The 17,020-nt window shown below is 34.6% G+C and overlaps 1 protein-coding gene across 4 annotated transcripts in view; it reads right to left on the bottom strand.

Moving 5' to 3' along the window:
- FSIP1 (fibrous sheath interacting protein 1) overlaps window positions 1–17,020 on the bottom strand; it is a 271,977-nt gene that overhangs the window by 169,244 nt on the left and 85,713 nt on the right. For all 4 annotated transcript variants that reach the window (XM_051977060.1, XM_051977059.1, XM_051977063.1 and 1 more), the window contains one exon: window positions 15,955–16,092. In XM_051977060.1, coding sequence (XP_051833020.1) covers window positions 15,955–16,092 — 138 coding nt within the window. The remainder of the gene's footprint in view (window positions 1–15,954; window positions 16,093–17,020) is intronic.

Genomic DNA, 17,020 nt, shown 5'->3' on the forward strand with positions numbered 1-17,020 from the left:
ATCAAAGCTATCTATACCCATGCAAGACAGTGCTCTAAATTGTTATTGATTGAAGGAATGCAATAGTTATGAGGTACTGCTTCATACCTACTAAATTAACTAATGGGACGGAAAAGGATAATGACAAATGTTGGAGGGAATGTGAGGAAAATGAGGTATTAATGTATTGTTGGTGGAGCTGTGAAATGATTCAATCATTCTTTAGAGTAATTTGGAACTATGCCCAAAGAGCTACAAAACCATGCATACCCTCTGACCTAGAGCTAGCAGTACTACTACTTAATCTGTAACCAAAAAAAAGATAAAACACAAAAGACAAAAGGACCTATATGTATAGAAGTATTTGTAGCAGTTCTTTTCTAATGGCAGGAGGTTGGAAATTGGGAGGATGTCCATCAATTGAGGAATGGCTGAACAAATTGTGCTCTGTGACTATAATGAAATACTATTGTGCTATAAAAAAGATAAGTGGGATGCTCTCAGGAAAACCTGAAAAGACTTACATGAGATGATGAAAGTGAAATGTACTATGTACAAAGTAACAGCAATGTCGCAAAATGATCTGCAGTGATGACTCTCAGAAATACAATGATACAAACCAACTCTGAAGAATTTATGATGAAAAATGCTATCCTTCCCCAGAGAAAGAATTGCTGGCATATGAATACAGGTTGAAGTATATTTCTTTAACTTTTTAAATTTTTTTCTTAAGTTTTTTTTTGTTCTACATTTTCTTTCACAATAAAATTAATATGGAAATATTGTTTTGCATGACTACACATGTATAATCTATATCAAATCATTTCCCTTCTCAATGATGATAGTGCAGTAGAGGAAAGAATGGAGAGAATTTGGAACTCAAAGTTTTAAAAAGGAATGTTAAAAATTGCTTTTACATGTAATTGGAGAAAAATAAAATAATATTTTTAAAAGAAAAAAAAAGAATGTGAATGCCTCAAAAGCAGGGACTATTTTACTTTTTTTTTCTAGTATTCTGTACATCTTTTAATTCTTCCCTACCTCCATCTGTTCATTTATAATATTCCTTCAAGTTTATGAAGACCAGCATTATGTTCTTCTATCATCATTCCAACTCTTTACTTTTCCAGACTAAACACACCTAATTTCTTTAATCAATCCACTTTTTTTCCACTTTCAAACAGTTGTTATAAAGAAGAAAATAAAGCAAAAATAAAAAATTTATTTCTACAGTACTAAACATTACTTCTAAAAAACAAAGTACTGTCCCTTTCCCTTCCTTCATATTAAAATATGAAGAAGCTCTTGGTAGGGAGAATAATAATTTACAAGCAAAGATCTTCTGTGTTGTGCAGCCACAGATTTTACCCGAAAATTGACTATTGACTTAGAAAGTCAACATGGCACGAAGAAAAGCCTATTAGATTAGAGAAAGAAGTCAAGTTTTCATCCCAAACTAGACCACTAAATAGCTCTGGATCCTGGAATAAATCACAACTTCTCTGGAATTCACGTTTCTTTATCTCTAAAAATAAAAGACTTGGACAAAATTAGGAGTGCTTAACCTTGTTTGTCTCTAGCTGTCTGGTAAATCCTATAGACTCCTTCAGAAAAATACAAAATATATAGAATTACAAAGGAAAACAATTATATAATATACAAGTACCAAAATGTCTATTTTTAAGTAGGTATTACAGGTTAAGAACTCCTGGATCAAATAATCTCTAAAGTCCCTTCCAGCTTGATTTTATGATTCAATAGCTTCCAAGTGAAGTAGAGACTATCTTCTGAGTAAGGTTTAGAAGCTATTATATGAAGCTAACTAAATGACAGATACATTTCAAAATAAAAATAAAAATCACACAAGAGCTATAATCCTTTGTGGACCAAATTCTTGGTCTCAGTGCTCAGCAACAGAGCAAATGGTGCTAGACATATATTGATGCAGCAATGACAATGCAGTTCACTAAACAAGGCTAAGCTCAATGGTTTCTAGGAAACTTGACGGTGAAAGAATGTGGAAAGAAATAGCAAAGGCTTCCAATGACAAACAAATGAATTAAGGTCAAACTGAGAATCAAAAAGAAATTCAAAAAGAGCCTAAAATGCATGGTTAAGTACATTCTAAGATAACTGAGACTAGAAGAGGCTTTTACAACAATACTTATAGACCATTCTTGGGAATATTTCATAATGGGAGCAATCATTGGGATAAAATCTGAATGTTATTTCTTTCTTCTAATATGAAGTACTATAAATGAAGGCTTGTGATTGAACACTGGGTTCCACCAAGTAGTTTATGCCCACCTAGGACAGATTTAAAAAATATTCTTTACTGGGGTGATTAATTTTTCTTAGTCTTATGATCATTGTACAACACCCCCCCCAAATGTTGTGGTAAACATAAATTATTATTTCTTTAATACCTCAAAAGCAATTCACATGAGGACATAGACATATACACTATAAATTAAATAGCGAGACAAAAAAAATTCAATTATCTCCTGCCCCAGATGCAGCTGAGTAGTATAATGGATAGAGTACTGGCCCTAGAGTCAGGAGGCCTTGAATCCAAAACCCTTGACACTTATTAGCTGTGTGACCATGTGCAAGTCACTTATCCCCAACTGCCTTGCCAAAAGGAGGAGGATTTAAGCATTTAATTTATTCAAGGTCTTTCCAAATTCTATTGCAATCTTAATATACCACTTTCAAAGTTGTAATTTTGTGGTGAATTCTTTTTTCACTGAATTTTATATAAACATTTCTACTTATAATTTGGAAAAGTTAAAAAATCAGTAAGATAGTAAACATGTAAGAAATTCAAATAAAAGGCTACTTTGTTACAGTGTTTTATATTTATATCTTATATTAACATACTTTAAAATAAAATTAATATGATAATTTTCTTGTGGTATTAATACAAGTTTTTTCACTATTATAAATGGCAATGCTAAAAGCATATTTGCAAAAAGTAATTATTTTTCTTTTTTCAAGTTATTTTCTTTCTGTTTAAGATCCTCCTTTGACCCAGAGGCCAGATGAGGTAAGTTTCTGATTCCATTAGGACAAGGATGCTTAATCTTTTTTGTATTATGGACTCCTTTGTAACTCTGGAAAACTATGGACCCTCTAGAGGGAATCAAGTTTTTAAAAGCATAAAATAAAATGTATAGATTACAAAGAAAACCAATGACATTAAAATGTAGTTGTATGTTTGGATATGTATACTTATATTGTATTTAATTTATACTTTAACATATTTAACATGTATTGGTCAACCTGCCATTTGGGGGAGGGGGCGGGGAGAAGGAAGGGAAAAATTGGAACAAAAGGTTTGGCAATTGTCAATGCTGTAAACTTGTAAATAAAAAACTATAATAAAAAAAATAATAAAATGTAGTTGTAAAAAAAAATACAACAGCAGCCAAAAGCTAAGTTTACAGACCTCAAGAGCCTTTCCATTAAGACATGAGAATAATTTTCTTTATTATGAGAATAACGTGCTTTATTTGTCAATAACAGGCAATTATCATTTTATGAAAAAAGCAGGAAATTCCTAGAAAAAAATCTTCTATAAATAAAGATCTGCTTAGAAACCCAAAACAATTCTCTTGCAGAGAATACTCATTGCATAAAAATTAGCTATGGCTTTAGTGATTCTACCCTGAACATGCCTGATTTCATTTAATATCAGAAGCTAAGCATGGAGAATTTTCTGGAGAGCATTAATAGAATACATAAAAACAAGAAATCCTAACATAATAGGATTGATTTAAAAAATTAGGTATGTTCAGGCTAGAAAAGTGAAGAGTTGGGATGAAGATAGAGGAACATAATGCTGGTCATCATATCTTTGAAGGAATATTATAAATGAACAGATCGAAGTAGGGAAGAATTAAAAGCTGTACTGAGCACTAAAAGTAAAAGCAAAATAGTTCCTGTTCTTGAGGAGTTCACATTCTAATGGGAAGGAGGAAATGTGTATGAGAGGGGGGAGAGGAAGGGAGGGAGGGAAGGAGAGAGAGAGAAAGTGTTAGTTAATTTTCATCTGCAGGTGAAATGAAAAAAGTCTTCCATAAATCAGCAAAGCAGAGAGTAATGCATCTTCCTTCATGATATTTCTATGGATCAAACTAAATCTATTTCTGACATTGAACCATTTGATAATACTAAAGAGTTGGTAATAAGAACTTTCTTCTCTAGTTCTTCAACAGCTGCAGTAGCTGAGATAGGACTATAGTTTTTAGAGAAGTAGTCCCTTGTCAAATCTCCACAAGGATTGTTAGTATGGATAATAGCTTTAGGGCTAAACCAGAAAAGAGAGGGGATCCTATTCTCAGAGCTTTTAGGGTTCAACTGATGAATTTTTGGTACTGGTGGCTGTAGGGATGGTAGGCTCCTTCTCCACAATCAATCAATCCACAATGGTTGTTGCTCTCAAATGTTAATTATAGGTAGCAGGCTAAAACAGGATCAATGGTCTACAGATTACTGCTATTCCCAGCATTCTTAGGGTCAGGGAATCAGAGAATGAGAGGGGACTCAATTGTACAAGATCAATTTAATGATGGTGGTTTAATCTGCCTGATCATGCCGCCTCCTATTTCTTCCCCAGGGTAGCTTACTGCCTCAGCTAAGCAAGCTTGCCTGACCCATAATTGTCCACTGATTGGCAGGTGATAATGATAGTGGTGGGAAGATTGAGAGTCTTGTCTCCTCCCTTTCCCTGAATAGTGACTATGAGGTCTATGCTAAAAGCAGAGCCAAAAGTGTGGGGTGTTCTGCTATTCCCCAGGCTCCTGACTCATGGAAGAGGGACTGGATTTCTTATGCTTAAAGAAGATCCAGAACCAGTGAGTGAAAACTGGAGAAAAGCCAATCTGAGATTTATAATAAATCTCTTCAAAGTATAATGGACTACCTGTGTAAGTGATATTCCTCCTTACTAGAGGTCTTCTCCTGGTGAAAGTATCATGATCACTTTGTGGGAATTTTATAGGGAGGGCTTCATTCAGGTAGAGATTAGTTATAACTAGAAGGTCTATGAAGTCCTTTCTAATTCTGCTTCTGTGACTTATTGATCCACATGCTATCGTTTCTTACTCATTACAGAACAAAAAATGGTGATATGAGCATTAGTTGTATTTGCAGAGCAAATATGCTTCATATATGAAGCAGATTTTGCACTGTTAAATACCACTTTGTAACAAAAAAGTATACAAATATTACAATAAGTATGTCAAAAATTAGGTTTACCTACAATTGAAATAAGCAAAAATGATATTCAGAGAAATCTTGAAGTATTTACATCAAAATATTTGAGATTTGTTGAGAAACATAGATCACCTCCTCCAAATATTAAATAATTGTTAATCATTACTAATCCTGTTAGTACACTATTTATTTCTCTCTTTTTTGGTATAACTTTTTTATTATAGCTTTTTTATTTATAAGATATATGCATGAGTAATTTTCCAGCATTGACAAATGTAAAATCTTTTGTTCCAATTTTTCCCCTCCTTCCCCCCACCCACTCCCCCAGATGGCAAGTTGACCAATACATGTTAAATATGTTAAAGTATAAGTTAAATACAATATATGTATACATGTCCATAAAGTTATTTTGCTGTACAAAAAGAATCAGACTTTAAAATAAGTACACTATTTCAATGGAATACAATTTCATTGTGTTTCAAAGCTCATATATACACAACATACATAGAAGATTTCATCTGTAAGTAAAATGCACAGGTCCAATGGTGCTTAGGGTACTGAGACAAAGCAGATTTAATGCCTCTTCCTGAATGACATTTACACTGATGAAATCACATCAGCTCCTGATGCCAGTTATTTTGGTGGCAACAACTTTCTTTTCTGAGTCTTCAATAGCTGTACCTATGGCATCTACAGGTGCAATTGCCCAGCTACATTTCCATCAGGGCTGTTTCTCAGGGTAATGGCTGAGGATGCTGGGCTGGAAGCATTGTTCTCCTAAACATTCTTTTGTTTAGCATACTGGACAATTTCCATCAGGGTGTAAGGGAAATAGCGGCCAAAGTGGTGATAATGGTTCAAGCATATGCTACCTCCTGCCTTTCCCTCAAAGTACCTTGCTGTTTTAAGCTAGTTTAGCTTGCCTATCCTCTCAGTAGCATTTTGTGAGGATGGCTGGCCCTTTTCTAAAATTATATCCATACCAAAGAGTTGTTTTAAAATAAATTTATGATGTTATCATTGAAGGTTGGATTTGTATACCTATTTTATTTACTTGTATACTCGAGGTCATATAAAAATTTGGGGGTCGAAAAGGGGAAAAGTTTAAGAAGCCCTGCTGTAGAAGATTTTTGGTTAGCCTGGAAACAAGACCTATGGCCCAGGTGATACTACCATTGTCAAGGCTTTTGAGCCTATCTGCCTGTATTTAACTGAGATGGTTTTCCTTTAAGGAAGCTTGGAGACAGTCAGGATTTGGTTAGTCTGGTGATCTAGGAGCAAAATAAGCCAAGCTTACAGGGTCTTGATGTTCTTGAAATTTAACAGAATTCTTACCCTGGTTCTTTCTTACACTGCACAGGCTGCCTTGGTGAATATAAGAGCAGAGGAAAGAAGTTTCTGCTCTTAGTAAATTGTATCCTTTTAATCTTTTAATAAATTTATTTTTATTGTATTTTAGAGTCTACTAGCATTTTATTGCATTCTAATCCTGAGCCTTAATCACTAGCCAGGTCTGAGTTGAGTCTAGACCTGAACATTTAGTGTTAGTAAAATTGTATTGCAATGACTTCATGACTAATTTTTGTTGAAGTCAGGAAGAACCATGCAGAATAAAGAAAGAGAAGCTTAGATGACTATATGGTCAGATCCAGGAGTCTGACACCCTATGAATATAGCACTTTTAGTTACACATGGGGCACTCTCTCAATGAAATAAGGATTATTGATACTGTAAGATTGTCAATGAATACTTAAGGATCTTTGTAGGGAGAGTAGTATTACAAAATCCATTATCCATGACTCTTTTCAGAAAAGCTAAGGTACCAATATAAGGAAAATAAAAACAAGTTATCTTAGTGCAATCAGCAATTAGAGATAGATATGAATGTGTGTTTGGTTTTTAGGGATCATACTCAAAGGCAGAAGGAAGCTTATGGATTTAAGAGGTGCATAGGTGAAAAGAGCAATATTGATGGAGACAGGGACCAATAGGCTATAAGAAGAAATTTGATCTATAATTCAGAGACCTCATTGAAGAATCTCTTGAATCTTAATAAGATTAAGAATATAAGAAAAGAAAATGAGAGTGACTGTAGCAATGAGAATTTGGAACTGGAACTGGTAAGAAAAAAGAAAACAAAAAAATAATAACTACATGAAAGAGAATACTAATGATGAGTCAACATACCAGAGTTTCTGGAATGCAAAAGAAAAAAAATAACCATAAAAAAATACATTAAGAGAAAAAAGAAAATTGTTTAAAATGTAAAAGTTGACATATAAACAAATCCACAGCAACTAGGATTAAAAAAAATTCTAAATCGGGGGTGGGGAGTAGAATCCTTGCAAGAAATGTCTATAATATATCATGACTTCAAAAGACTAATGATGAAGAATGCTTTCTACCTCTTGGCAGAGATATGATGAATTAGAAGTGAAGAATGAGACATACATCTTGAGACATTCCAATGTGCTGATTTATTTTTCTTGATTATACACTGTTCAAAGAATTATTAATCTAGCATTCTGGAAAACAATTTGCAATTGTGCTAGAAAAGTGACTAAACTTTTCATACCCATCTTCCTAGAGAAGCCACAAGAGGTAATACAACCTAAGGTTGTCCAAAAAAATTACTAAATAAAAAATACTAAATAAAATCTACTAAAATATTCATGGCAACATTTCTTTTGTGGAAGCAAAAAACGAAAATGAAAACAATACTTATTCACTGAGTTGATAGAATGGCCGGATAAACTGCAATATATGAAATGTCACAAAATATTACTATGGCATGAAACAACTGTGAAGAATTCAGAGAAACTGGAAAACTTATCTGAACTGATACAGTATAAAACAGAAGGATAACTATATTTAAAATGACTAAAATAATATATTAAATGAATATTAAAGCAAAACTTAATGCTGAATAATTGTCATGGCTAGAGATTAAGGAAGTGTACCTTCTTTTCAACAGAAAGGTAAAGGGACCACAGGCACACAATGTTATACACATTGCCAGGCTAGTCACTGTGTCAGTTGGTTTTTCTAAATAACTGTTCTTTGTTACTACAGAAAGTTCTTGGGTAGAAAGAAGGGAAAGACAGGGATATCATCATCTCCATTTCTTCTTTGGAGAGATACAAACCTAAAAGTTGACAGTTCAGGGACAGCAACTGATTCTTAAGTCTGGCACCAAGAAAGAATTTGGAAGGAATAGGAGAAGAGGCTGCTTCTCCTTTCTGGGCATAGAATACACATTGTCTGGTATCCAAGGAAGGTTCATTATAAATAAAGCTCATGATGTCTTAATGAGTAAAATTAATTATATTTTATTGTTAGAATAAAATTTGAACTGGAGGTGTCCACACAGCATATGCAAGAAGCTGACAAATGTAGATGGGAAGCAAGCCAAATGAAATATATATTACTTTTTTTTCAAACTTATCTTAAAATTTCTTCAGTAATTCACATAGTCAGCAATAATATCATAATTATTGTTCCAGCAGCAAGAAACCAAAATCAAGAGTTGTAATCTCTTCCCCTACTGTTAAACAGGCTTCTGGGAAGCAGGTGCAGCATGCTCAGATAAAAGCTATCTCCAGATGGAAGAGACTGAGGAGCCTACTTTCCAAAAGGCACAATGGAGGATAATGGAAGGGATCTGTTTCCCAGTGCAAAGAATAGTTGGACATTTTGTAACTAGTTCCAATCACTAACTATGTAGTGAAAACAATCCTTTTTGATTAGCTGTTGAGCCAGCATTCAAATGTGTCTAATAACTAACCAGTATCATTTCTTCCTGACTGTATTTCAAGTGAGGAGGATAGGAATAAGCTCTTGCTAGGGAAAGAAGTCTTAGATCCTTGGCTCTATGTGATTAACTTCAGAGTAATACTTCAGAAAATACTCAGGGGAGAGTAGTAGAATATTAAGAACTATTAAATATTAAGATTTCTACTTCAAATCTTTTTATAGTGTAAAAAATGGCAATGAATAGACTTCCAACATAAAAGTAATTCATTTGAAATGTGAAGTGTACAAATTTAGAGACATCCCCACTCCAAATGTTTTCAAAAGAAGAAATTCAAGATATCTAAAGTCATATGAAAAAATGTTCTGTGTCACAATTAGAAAAAGGCACATTAAAACAACTGATATGGTTACCACCTCACAGATATCTGATTGACTAACATGACAAAAAAATAATGTTGGTGAGGATGTGGGAAAACTGGCATACTAATGCATTGTTGGTGAAGTTGTGAATTGATCCAATCATTCTAGAGAGCAAGTTGTAACTATGCCCAAAAGACCATAATACACAGCATACCCTTTTATCTAGCAATAGCACTTCTAGGTTTGTGTTCCAAAGAAATAAAACAAAAAGGGAAAAGAATCTATTTGTAAGAATTTAGCTGCTACACCACTTGGTGCATATATGTTTAGTATTAATATTGCTTCATAGTCTATGCTACCCTTTAGCAAGATATAGTTTCCTTCCTTATCTCTTTTAATTAGATCAATTTTTGCTTTTGCTTGATCTGAGATCAGGATGGCTACTCCTGCTTTTTTGACTTCACCTGAAGCATAGTAAATTCAGCTCCAACCTTTTACCTTTACTCTGCATGTATCTCCCTGCTTCAGGTGTGTTTCCTGTAAACAACATATTATAGGATTCTGGCTTTTAATCCATTCTGCTAACCGCTTCCTCTTTATGAGAGAGTTTACTCCATTCACATTTATGGTTAAAATTACCAATTCTGTATTACTTGCCATCTTGTTAACCCCTGTTTATGCTTTTCTCCCCTTTCCTTCCCCCCTTACCCCCTCTCTCCCCAGTATTAAACTTGTGAGTGCCACTTGCTTCTCACAGCCCTCCCTTTTTAGTATCCCTTCTCCCACCTTAGAGTTCCTCCCCCTATCTTACTCCTTTTTCCTCACAATTTCTGTATTCCTTTCTGCTTAGCTTATTCCTTCCCCTTTCACTTTTCCCTTCCCACTTTTCAATGAGGAGGGAGAAATTTCACCTAGCAATCGAATATGTCTAAAATTTTTCTCTTTAAGCCAATTCTGATGGCAGTAAGATACACACTATATTCATCCCCCTCCATTCTTTCTCTCAAATATAATAGATTTCTTTTGCCTCTTTGTGAGATGTAGTACTCCCACTTTACCTTTTTCTGGTACAATTTCCTTTCCACCTCTAGTTTCTAGAACAAGGTACACATGTATTCTTTATATATGAAAAGAATTATTTGTACAAAAATATTTATGTTATTTTTATAGTGACTAAGAATTAGAAATTGAGAGATTGCCCATAAACTGAGAAATGACTAAATAAGTTGCATATGATTGTAATGGAATATATAATTGTGCTATGAGAAATGATAAGTATGATGATTTCCGAAAAGTCTGGAAAGATTTACATGAACAGATACTAAGTGAAGTGAGCAGAACCATGAGAACATTATATACAGTAATAGCAACATTGCACAATGATCAAATGTAAATAATTTGGCTATTTTTCAATAATTCAATGATCCAAGACAATCCCAAAGAACTTAGCATGAAAAATGCTGTCTGCTTCCAGACAAAAAATTGATGTTTTCTGAATACAGAATGAAGCATATTATTTTTCACTTTTCTTCCTTCCTTCCTTTCTTTCATTCGTTTTTTTTTTGTTCAAGTGTCTTTGCAGAAAACAATTAGTATGATAATGTCTAACACAGGGGTCCTCAAACTACAGCCGAGGGCCAAATGCGACAGCTGAGGACGTTTATCTCCCTCACCCAGGGCTATGAAGTTTATTATAAAGGCCCACAAAACAAAGTTTTTGTTTTTACTATAGTCCAGCCCTCCAACAGTCTGAGGGACCTACTATTTAACTGGCCCCCTATTTAAAAAGTTTGAGGACCCCTGGACCATGACTGCATATATATATAACCTATATCAGATTGCTTACCATCTCAGGGAGGGAAGAAAAAAGGAAGGGAAAGAAGAGAAAAAATGTTTTAGAAAATTTTGCATGTAATTGGAGAAAAAATAAAATATTAAAAAAACATGAACTACAACTACATTCAAGCCATTCAACTGCTTGTTTAGGATACTACCTGGTATTATTTTAACACTATAGTGTTAAGTGTGGATGGCAAAGCATGATACAGATTAAATCAAACTAATCATTATTACAGTTTCACTCTATAACATAGCTATGAATAGAACAAATAGCCCCAGCCAACCATGCTACAAAATCCACCAAAAATTTTAAGTAAAAATTAGACCAAAGGCTATAAGTAGATCAGAATAAATCTATCATGTTTTCTGAAAAAAAAAAAAAAAAACAGCTTAAAGATCATTATCTTTTGGTGGTATATATTAGGAAGCTATTTTTTTTTATTTCAAGCACAGCATATTCATATTCTTTAAAAAATTTTTCCTGTTTATAAGAAACAAAAATTACAAATAATGTAAAATATGTGAGAAGACAGGTACATCAAGGTACTCTTGGTGGTGAAATATCGGTAGGTCTAACTTTTCTGGAAAATCCTGTGGTTTTCCAGAATTACACCAAGAAAATAATTAACTCATTTCTATCCTATAATCCTACAATGATCCTACTATGTATATACCCCAAGAACACAAAAATTGAGAAAAAAGTCATATATTATTATTGTAGTAGTAAAATAGCTGGGTCAATGGATATATACAATTTAGAAACTTTTGGATCATAATTCCAAACTGCTTTCTAGAATAGCTGGACTAAAATCATAGCTCCATTTAAAAAGTATATTAATGTGCCCATCTTCCAACAACCCCTCCAACATTTGATATTTTCTTCTTCCATCAACTTTGGCAATCTGCCAGGTGAGATGGTCCACTTCTTCAGCTGAGAAATCTTGACACAGTCAAGATTAGTCACTATTCTGGTGTCTTTCAAAAGTATTTTCTTTCTTTATGGTTATTATAAGATTATTTTTTAAAACTTCTATTTGTTTTACTTTCTATCAGTTCATGCAAGTCTCTCTAAATTCTTCAAATTCTCAATATTCAGTGTTTCTTATAGTATAAGAATATTCCATGATATTCAAATATTACAATTCAATCATTCTGCATTTAATAGATACCTATTTTGCCTCTAGTTCTTTCCTATCACAAAGAGTGCTGCTAGTAAAATTTTTATAATAATATATGACTTTTTTCTCTTTTTATGCTTCTTGGGATACATATCTAGTAAAAGCATTGTAGGGTCAGGATAGAATCAAGTCAAATTGAGGGGAAAAGGAGGATAGAGAGGCGTAGACTAATATAGCAAAGTCTTCATGAGCAACTACTTTTCTTAATCTCAGGGCAAGATAAGCAATACTCCTCATGCCCCCAAGATGGCAAAAACATCTCCGTGAGCAATCTCTCCTGTCCTTTATCAAGTAGGACTCTCAAAGTAAGCACAGAGCAGTGAGCCAGCACAGGCAGTGGTTGACCTTACTTGCAACCAAGTGGAAAAGGCAGGGCCTATCCTGGTACTGACCTAAGACCAGATATATATGATCATCCCCTGCAAGTGCTGAGTGACTGTGATTACTCACCCCACTCCTGGGTGATTGGAATTGGAGAACAACTGGTTTATCTTACTTAAATAAAATTCCTAATATTTCCTCCTCCTGGTTCATAAGCAGAAAGAGGCTTTATCCTAGAAGGTGGAAGCAAGATTTTTGGGAAGCTTTTCCTATAGGGGCTTCTATACCTGAAATATGATCCTACTAATTAAATTGTTTTTGTTTTTTGCTAAATATGGGGTCTAATTGAATTTTAGTATTCAGATGTAGAGGATTTTCAAGCACTTAGCACAGAGTTTTATTTAATATTTATTAACTGACAGTGATAGAGCAAATGAACCAATTAAAGCTGAATCTTAGTATAATAAAGGTAGCAAGTACCCCCAATTAGAATTGTAAACAGTCTAATTTTTTGTGATGTATGTGCCTAGTTGCAATTGGTAAGATATGTAAGTGGTTCCTCTGGGTTCAAAATTATGTATTCATGCTTGCTGCAGAGTTTAGACAGAACAAATAATTAAAGGGAGAGCAAGGCAGATAAGTACTCTATAGTTCAAATCAATCTAACATTCCATCCTTTTTTAGTCATATCTGACTTTTTGTCACCTCCTTGGGGTTTTCTTAGCAGAGATAATTATAAACTATAACTATTTATTTGGAAAACCATAACATGCATACCAAGTATTTTGGGGATGAATTTTTAGGGGCACATTAGTTGATTCCTGCTGCCATTTTTTTTTAAAACACAAACTCCTCTGGCATTGAAAATAGTTTCTGTCTGTGTGTGTGTGTGTGTGTGTGTGTGTGTGTGTGTGTGTGTCTGCTTCTCTTTCTCTCTCCTCCTCTCTCTGTGTTTCTCTCTCCCTCTCTCTCTGTTTCTCTCTATATATTTCTCTCTTTCCATCTCTCTCTCTCTCTCTCTCTTTTTCTGTCTCTGTCTCTCTTCTCCCTCCCCCTTCTCTCTCTGTTTTGTTGTGCTACAGTTCTCTTTAATTATCCTCGGTTTTCCTAATTGTCCTGACTTAGTTTCCCTAAATTGTCCCTGAATTGTTTTGCCTAAATTTTTCTGCTCAATCCTGCAAAACTACCCCTCCCCCTCTTAATCATCAGAATATTTGATGAAGATAAAAGGTCTTATATTTTAGAATATCAGAATGCCTGTCCCCATCCCAATCTATCAGAATTATCACAAACCATTTTATCAAGAGGCATCTCCAGTGCCTTCCCCCTACCCTGTCAGAGTCCCATTCAGCTCTTAGCACTCTGCCCTTGCCTCAGTCTATTCCCTGTGTCTGAGCCACGTGTATATATGTCATTGAGAACTCATATTGTTTGCAGGATTCTTGGAGATGATAATTTCATTCCGCCTTGGGACCAAACCATGGATCCATTTGGTCCCAGTAAATCTCTCCCTTTCAAATAAAATATTAAATACGCTCTGATCTTTATCTTGCCTCAGTTTCTCCAGCATTACAGTTTCTCTCGTTTCTCTGTTTCTGTCTCTCTCTCTCTCTCTTTCCCCTCCCCTCTCTCTCTCTGTTTCTTTCTCTGGCTCTGTCTGTCTGTCTGTCTATCTGTTATTCTCCATGACACCTCTGGCTTTTGTGCTCTTCATTTGGGCTATCGCCAATTGTCTTTACTTATATCTTGCCACTGAATTCCTATGAAAACTCTAGAGGAGAGAGTGAGACTGATGAGTCTAAACAGTGCTTTCCTCACTTAAATCCAATTCACTTGCAAGTCAAGGCATCACCCTTCTGAAGTCATTGTTCCTCTTCAAGAAAAAAGGATGAACAATAAGAATGATGGCAATAATGACAACCACCTAAAACTAGCTTATATATAATATCTGAGATCAACAATTTTTTCCTGGCCCTGGTAATTGGTATTTTTCATATGTTTCATATGTCTCAAAAGAAATTACAGTGGATTCTATTTCCAGCTATGGATTGCAGCCTTTGTGTGAGACTCCCTACTGACAAAATTGGTCAGGTACATTTTGGAATTTTCTCATCAATCTGCCTTTTAGTCACTATTCAGATGCTCTAGGAACTTCAATATTGTCCCCTTGTAATGACAAAGTATCATGAGACAAAGTACAAACAATTTTACTTTCAGGTAAGTGGAATTATACAGAACTATGTACTCTAAACCACTGAAAGTAAAGATACCCATTAGCAATCGCAATCAACTCTTCCCCTTAGAAGAACTTTGAATAGTCTCAGTGACTTTCATCAGATAGGACTCTACACCTCAGTAAAGTGGGAATTTGTTTCTCTGTGTTAGTTCTCTCCTCCACCAATTCCTCTGAATGTGCAGCATAGTGTATTTCTGGAAGTTGGGGTGTTCCACTAATCTCAGCAGCTTTCATAAATCATTGTAACTGCTGCCCTGTCATTTGCCACAACTTCCTGTACCTGCAGCTCTCCCCAGTTATGAACAAGTATAACTACTTCTCATCGTGAATTCCTGGTGAGTTTCAAGCAAGTGGTGATTGGTTTCTCAAAGGCTATACTTGCTGATTCTGAAGTTCTGAAGCTCAGAACTTCTCAGCCAAAATGATCTTAGCTATTTCCAAGTGAAAAGTGCTCAAAAAACATTTGAGAAAAGCATTCTGGGTGTGATGAGTTTTTTAAAAAGCACCTCCATTACTCTAAAGTTTTGCTCTGTACATTAGTCCCCATTGCTCTAGAACTGACATATAGTAAGTAGCTCTCACAGGCCACATGCATTTTCTCCTCTTATGCCTCCTAAGTATATTTCTCTGCATATATGATGGCTCACTACAATTTGTATTCTCTCTCCCCCAATTCCTGGACAATGTGTCTCTTGCCCTATTAGCACTTCCCATTAAAAATCAAGGAACAATCTATTCTCTTCCCAATTGTCCCTCTATCTCTTAATTTCCCCTGAAACAGACCAGTTTTTATACTACCTGAGCCAGCTTCCTGATACAACTAGTAAAAAGAGGAGAGATGTAGCCAGCAGCTCCCAGCATCATTTGTGTGCCAGGAAAGAGGGATTTGTGATCCCTATTATTGGATTAAATTTTCAATTTTATTCAAATTCTTATTTCTAAATTTCATGTTGATTTTTATGGCTGATTTGATATATCTCAGAACATAGAATGCCAAAGGCTTCATTTTGCTTTTCTTCACATATTAATTGATCACATTAACATTTGAAAATTTGAAATATAAAGACTTACAAAATCTTCCTCCAACTCTTTCAGCTGCTGATCTATCTCTTTGAGCCGATTTTTTTCTATCCGGTGTTCTTTGGTACTTTGAAGTATCTTATCCCCTGGAGTCACTTTCACTTGTGTACTGTCTTTAAGAACAGTTTCCTGGAAAAAATAAAATTGATTATATATTAAAGAGGGAAGCATATTATTACCATATACTATTCTAAAGCAAGGGGAAAAAAAACTATGCAGTAAATTAGCCTCCCACCATTTTTCTTTATGGTAAGCATTTTTTTGGCCAGAAACCTTGAGGGTCTTCCCCTCCCCAAATTGATTTTTCTTGACTAGGTGAAAAAGATCATTTTCTGCCTCAATTTATAACTAGCCTTAATCACTAAATGGTTATACCTCAATCAAACTGAGAACTGAGAGAAGATCTTAATTTTAAAAAGCCAAGGTCTCCCACTGCATTCAAGGCCATCTCCAATCATCCTGATCTTTTTCTGGCCACTGGAACAAAATGGCTCTGGATGAGAAAGTAAGGCGGGTAAACTAACACAGTTTTCACTCTCTTAAATCCAATTCACTTGCATGTCATGACGTCACCTTTCTGATGTCATGGTCATCTTCAAGAATGCAGGACAAACTACCACCACCTCATTAGACTCCAACAATAAATTTTTCTTCATCTTCAAATCCCTATTTGCAACCTCTCAAAATTTTCCCTTTTCAGAAACAAATTATCAGACAGATCAACAGAATCAATAGAAATACAATTTATTGCCCTCATTATCATTAATTGAAGTTTTCAAATTATTTTCCCAAAAATAGTTATTTAATAGTGCTTAAGAATTTCAAGAGGTAGGATAACTTTTCTAGTCATTCAATCAACAAAACTTATTAAATACTATCTGCATGATATTATTAATCATGAACAAAGGCTAAGCTTAAGGGAGACTATTCTTACTGAATAAGATTTTACAACATACAATGTGTATTACAAGCAACATTAAATGAACACAGAAATAAAACATCACACACACACACATACACACAAGCCTGTCTTGTGTTTTGTAACTTTTTAGAACCA

This window comes from Antechinus flavipes, chromosome 2 (genome assembly GCF_016432865.1).
Source record: "Antechinus flavipes isolate AdamAnt ecotype Samford, QLD, Australia chromosome 2, AdamAnt_v2, whole genome shotgun sequence".
Lineage (NCBI taxonomy): Eukaryota > Metazoa > Chordata > Mammalia > Dasyuromorphia > Dasyuridae > Antechinus > Antechinus flavipes.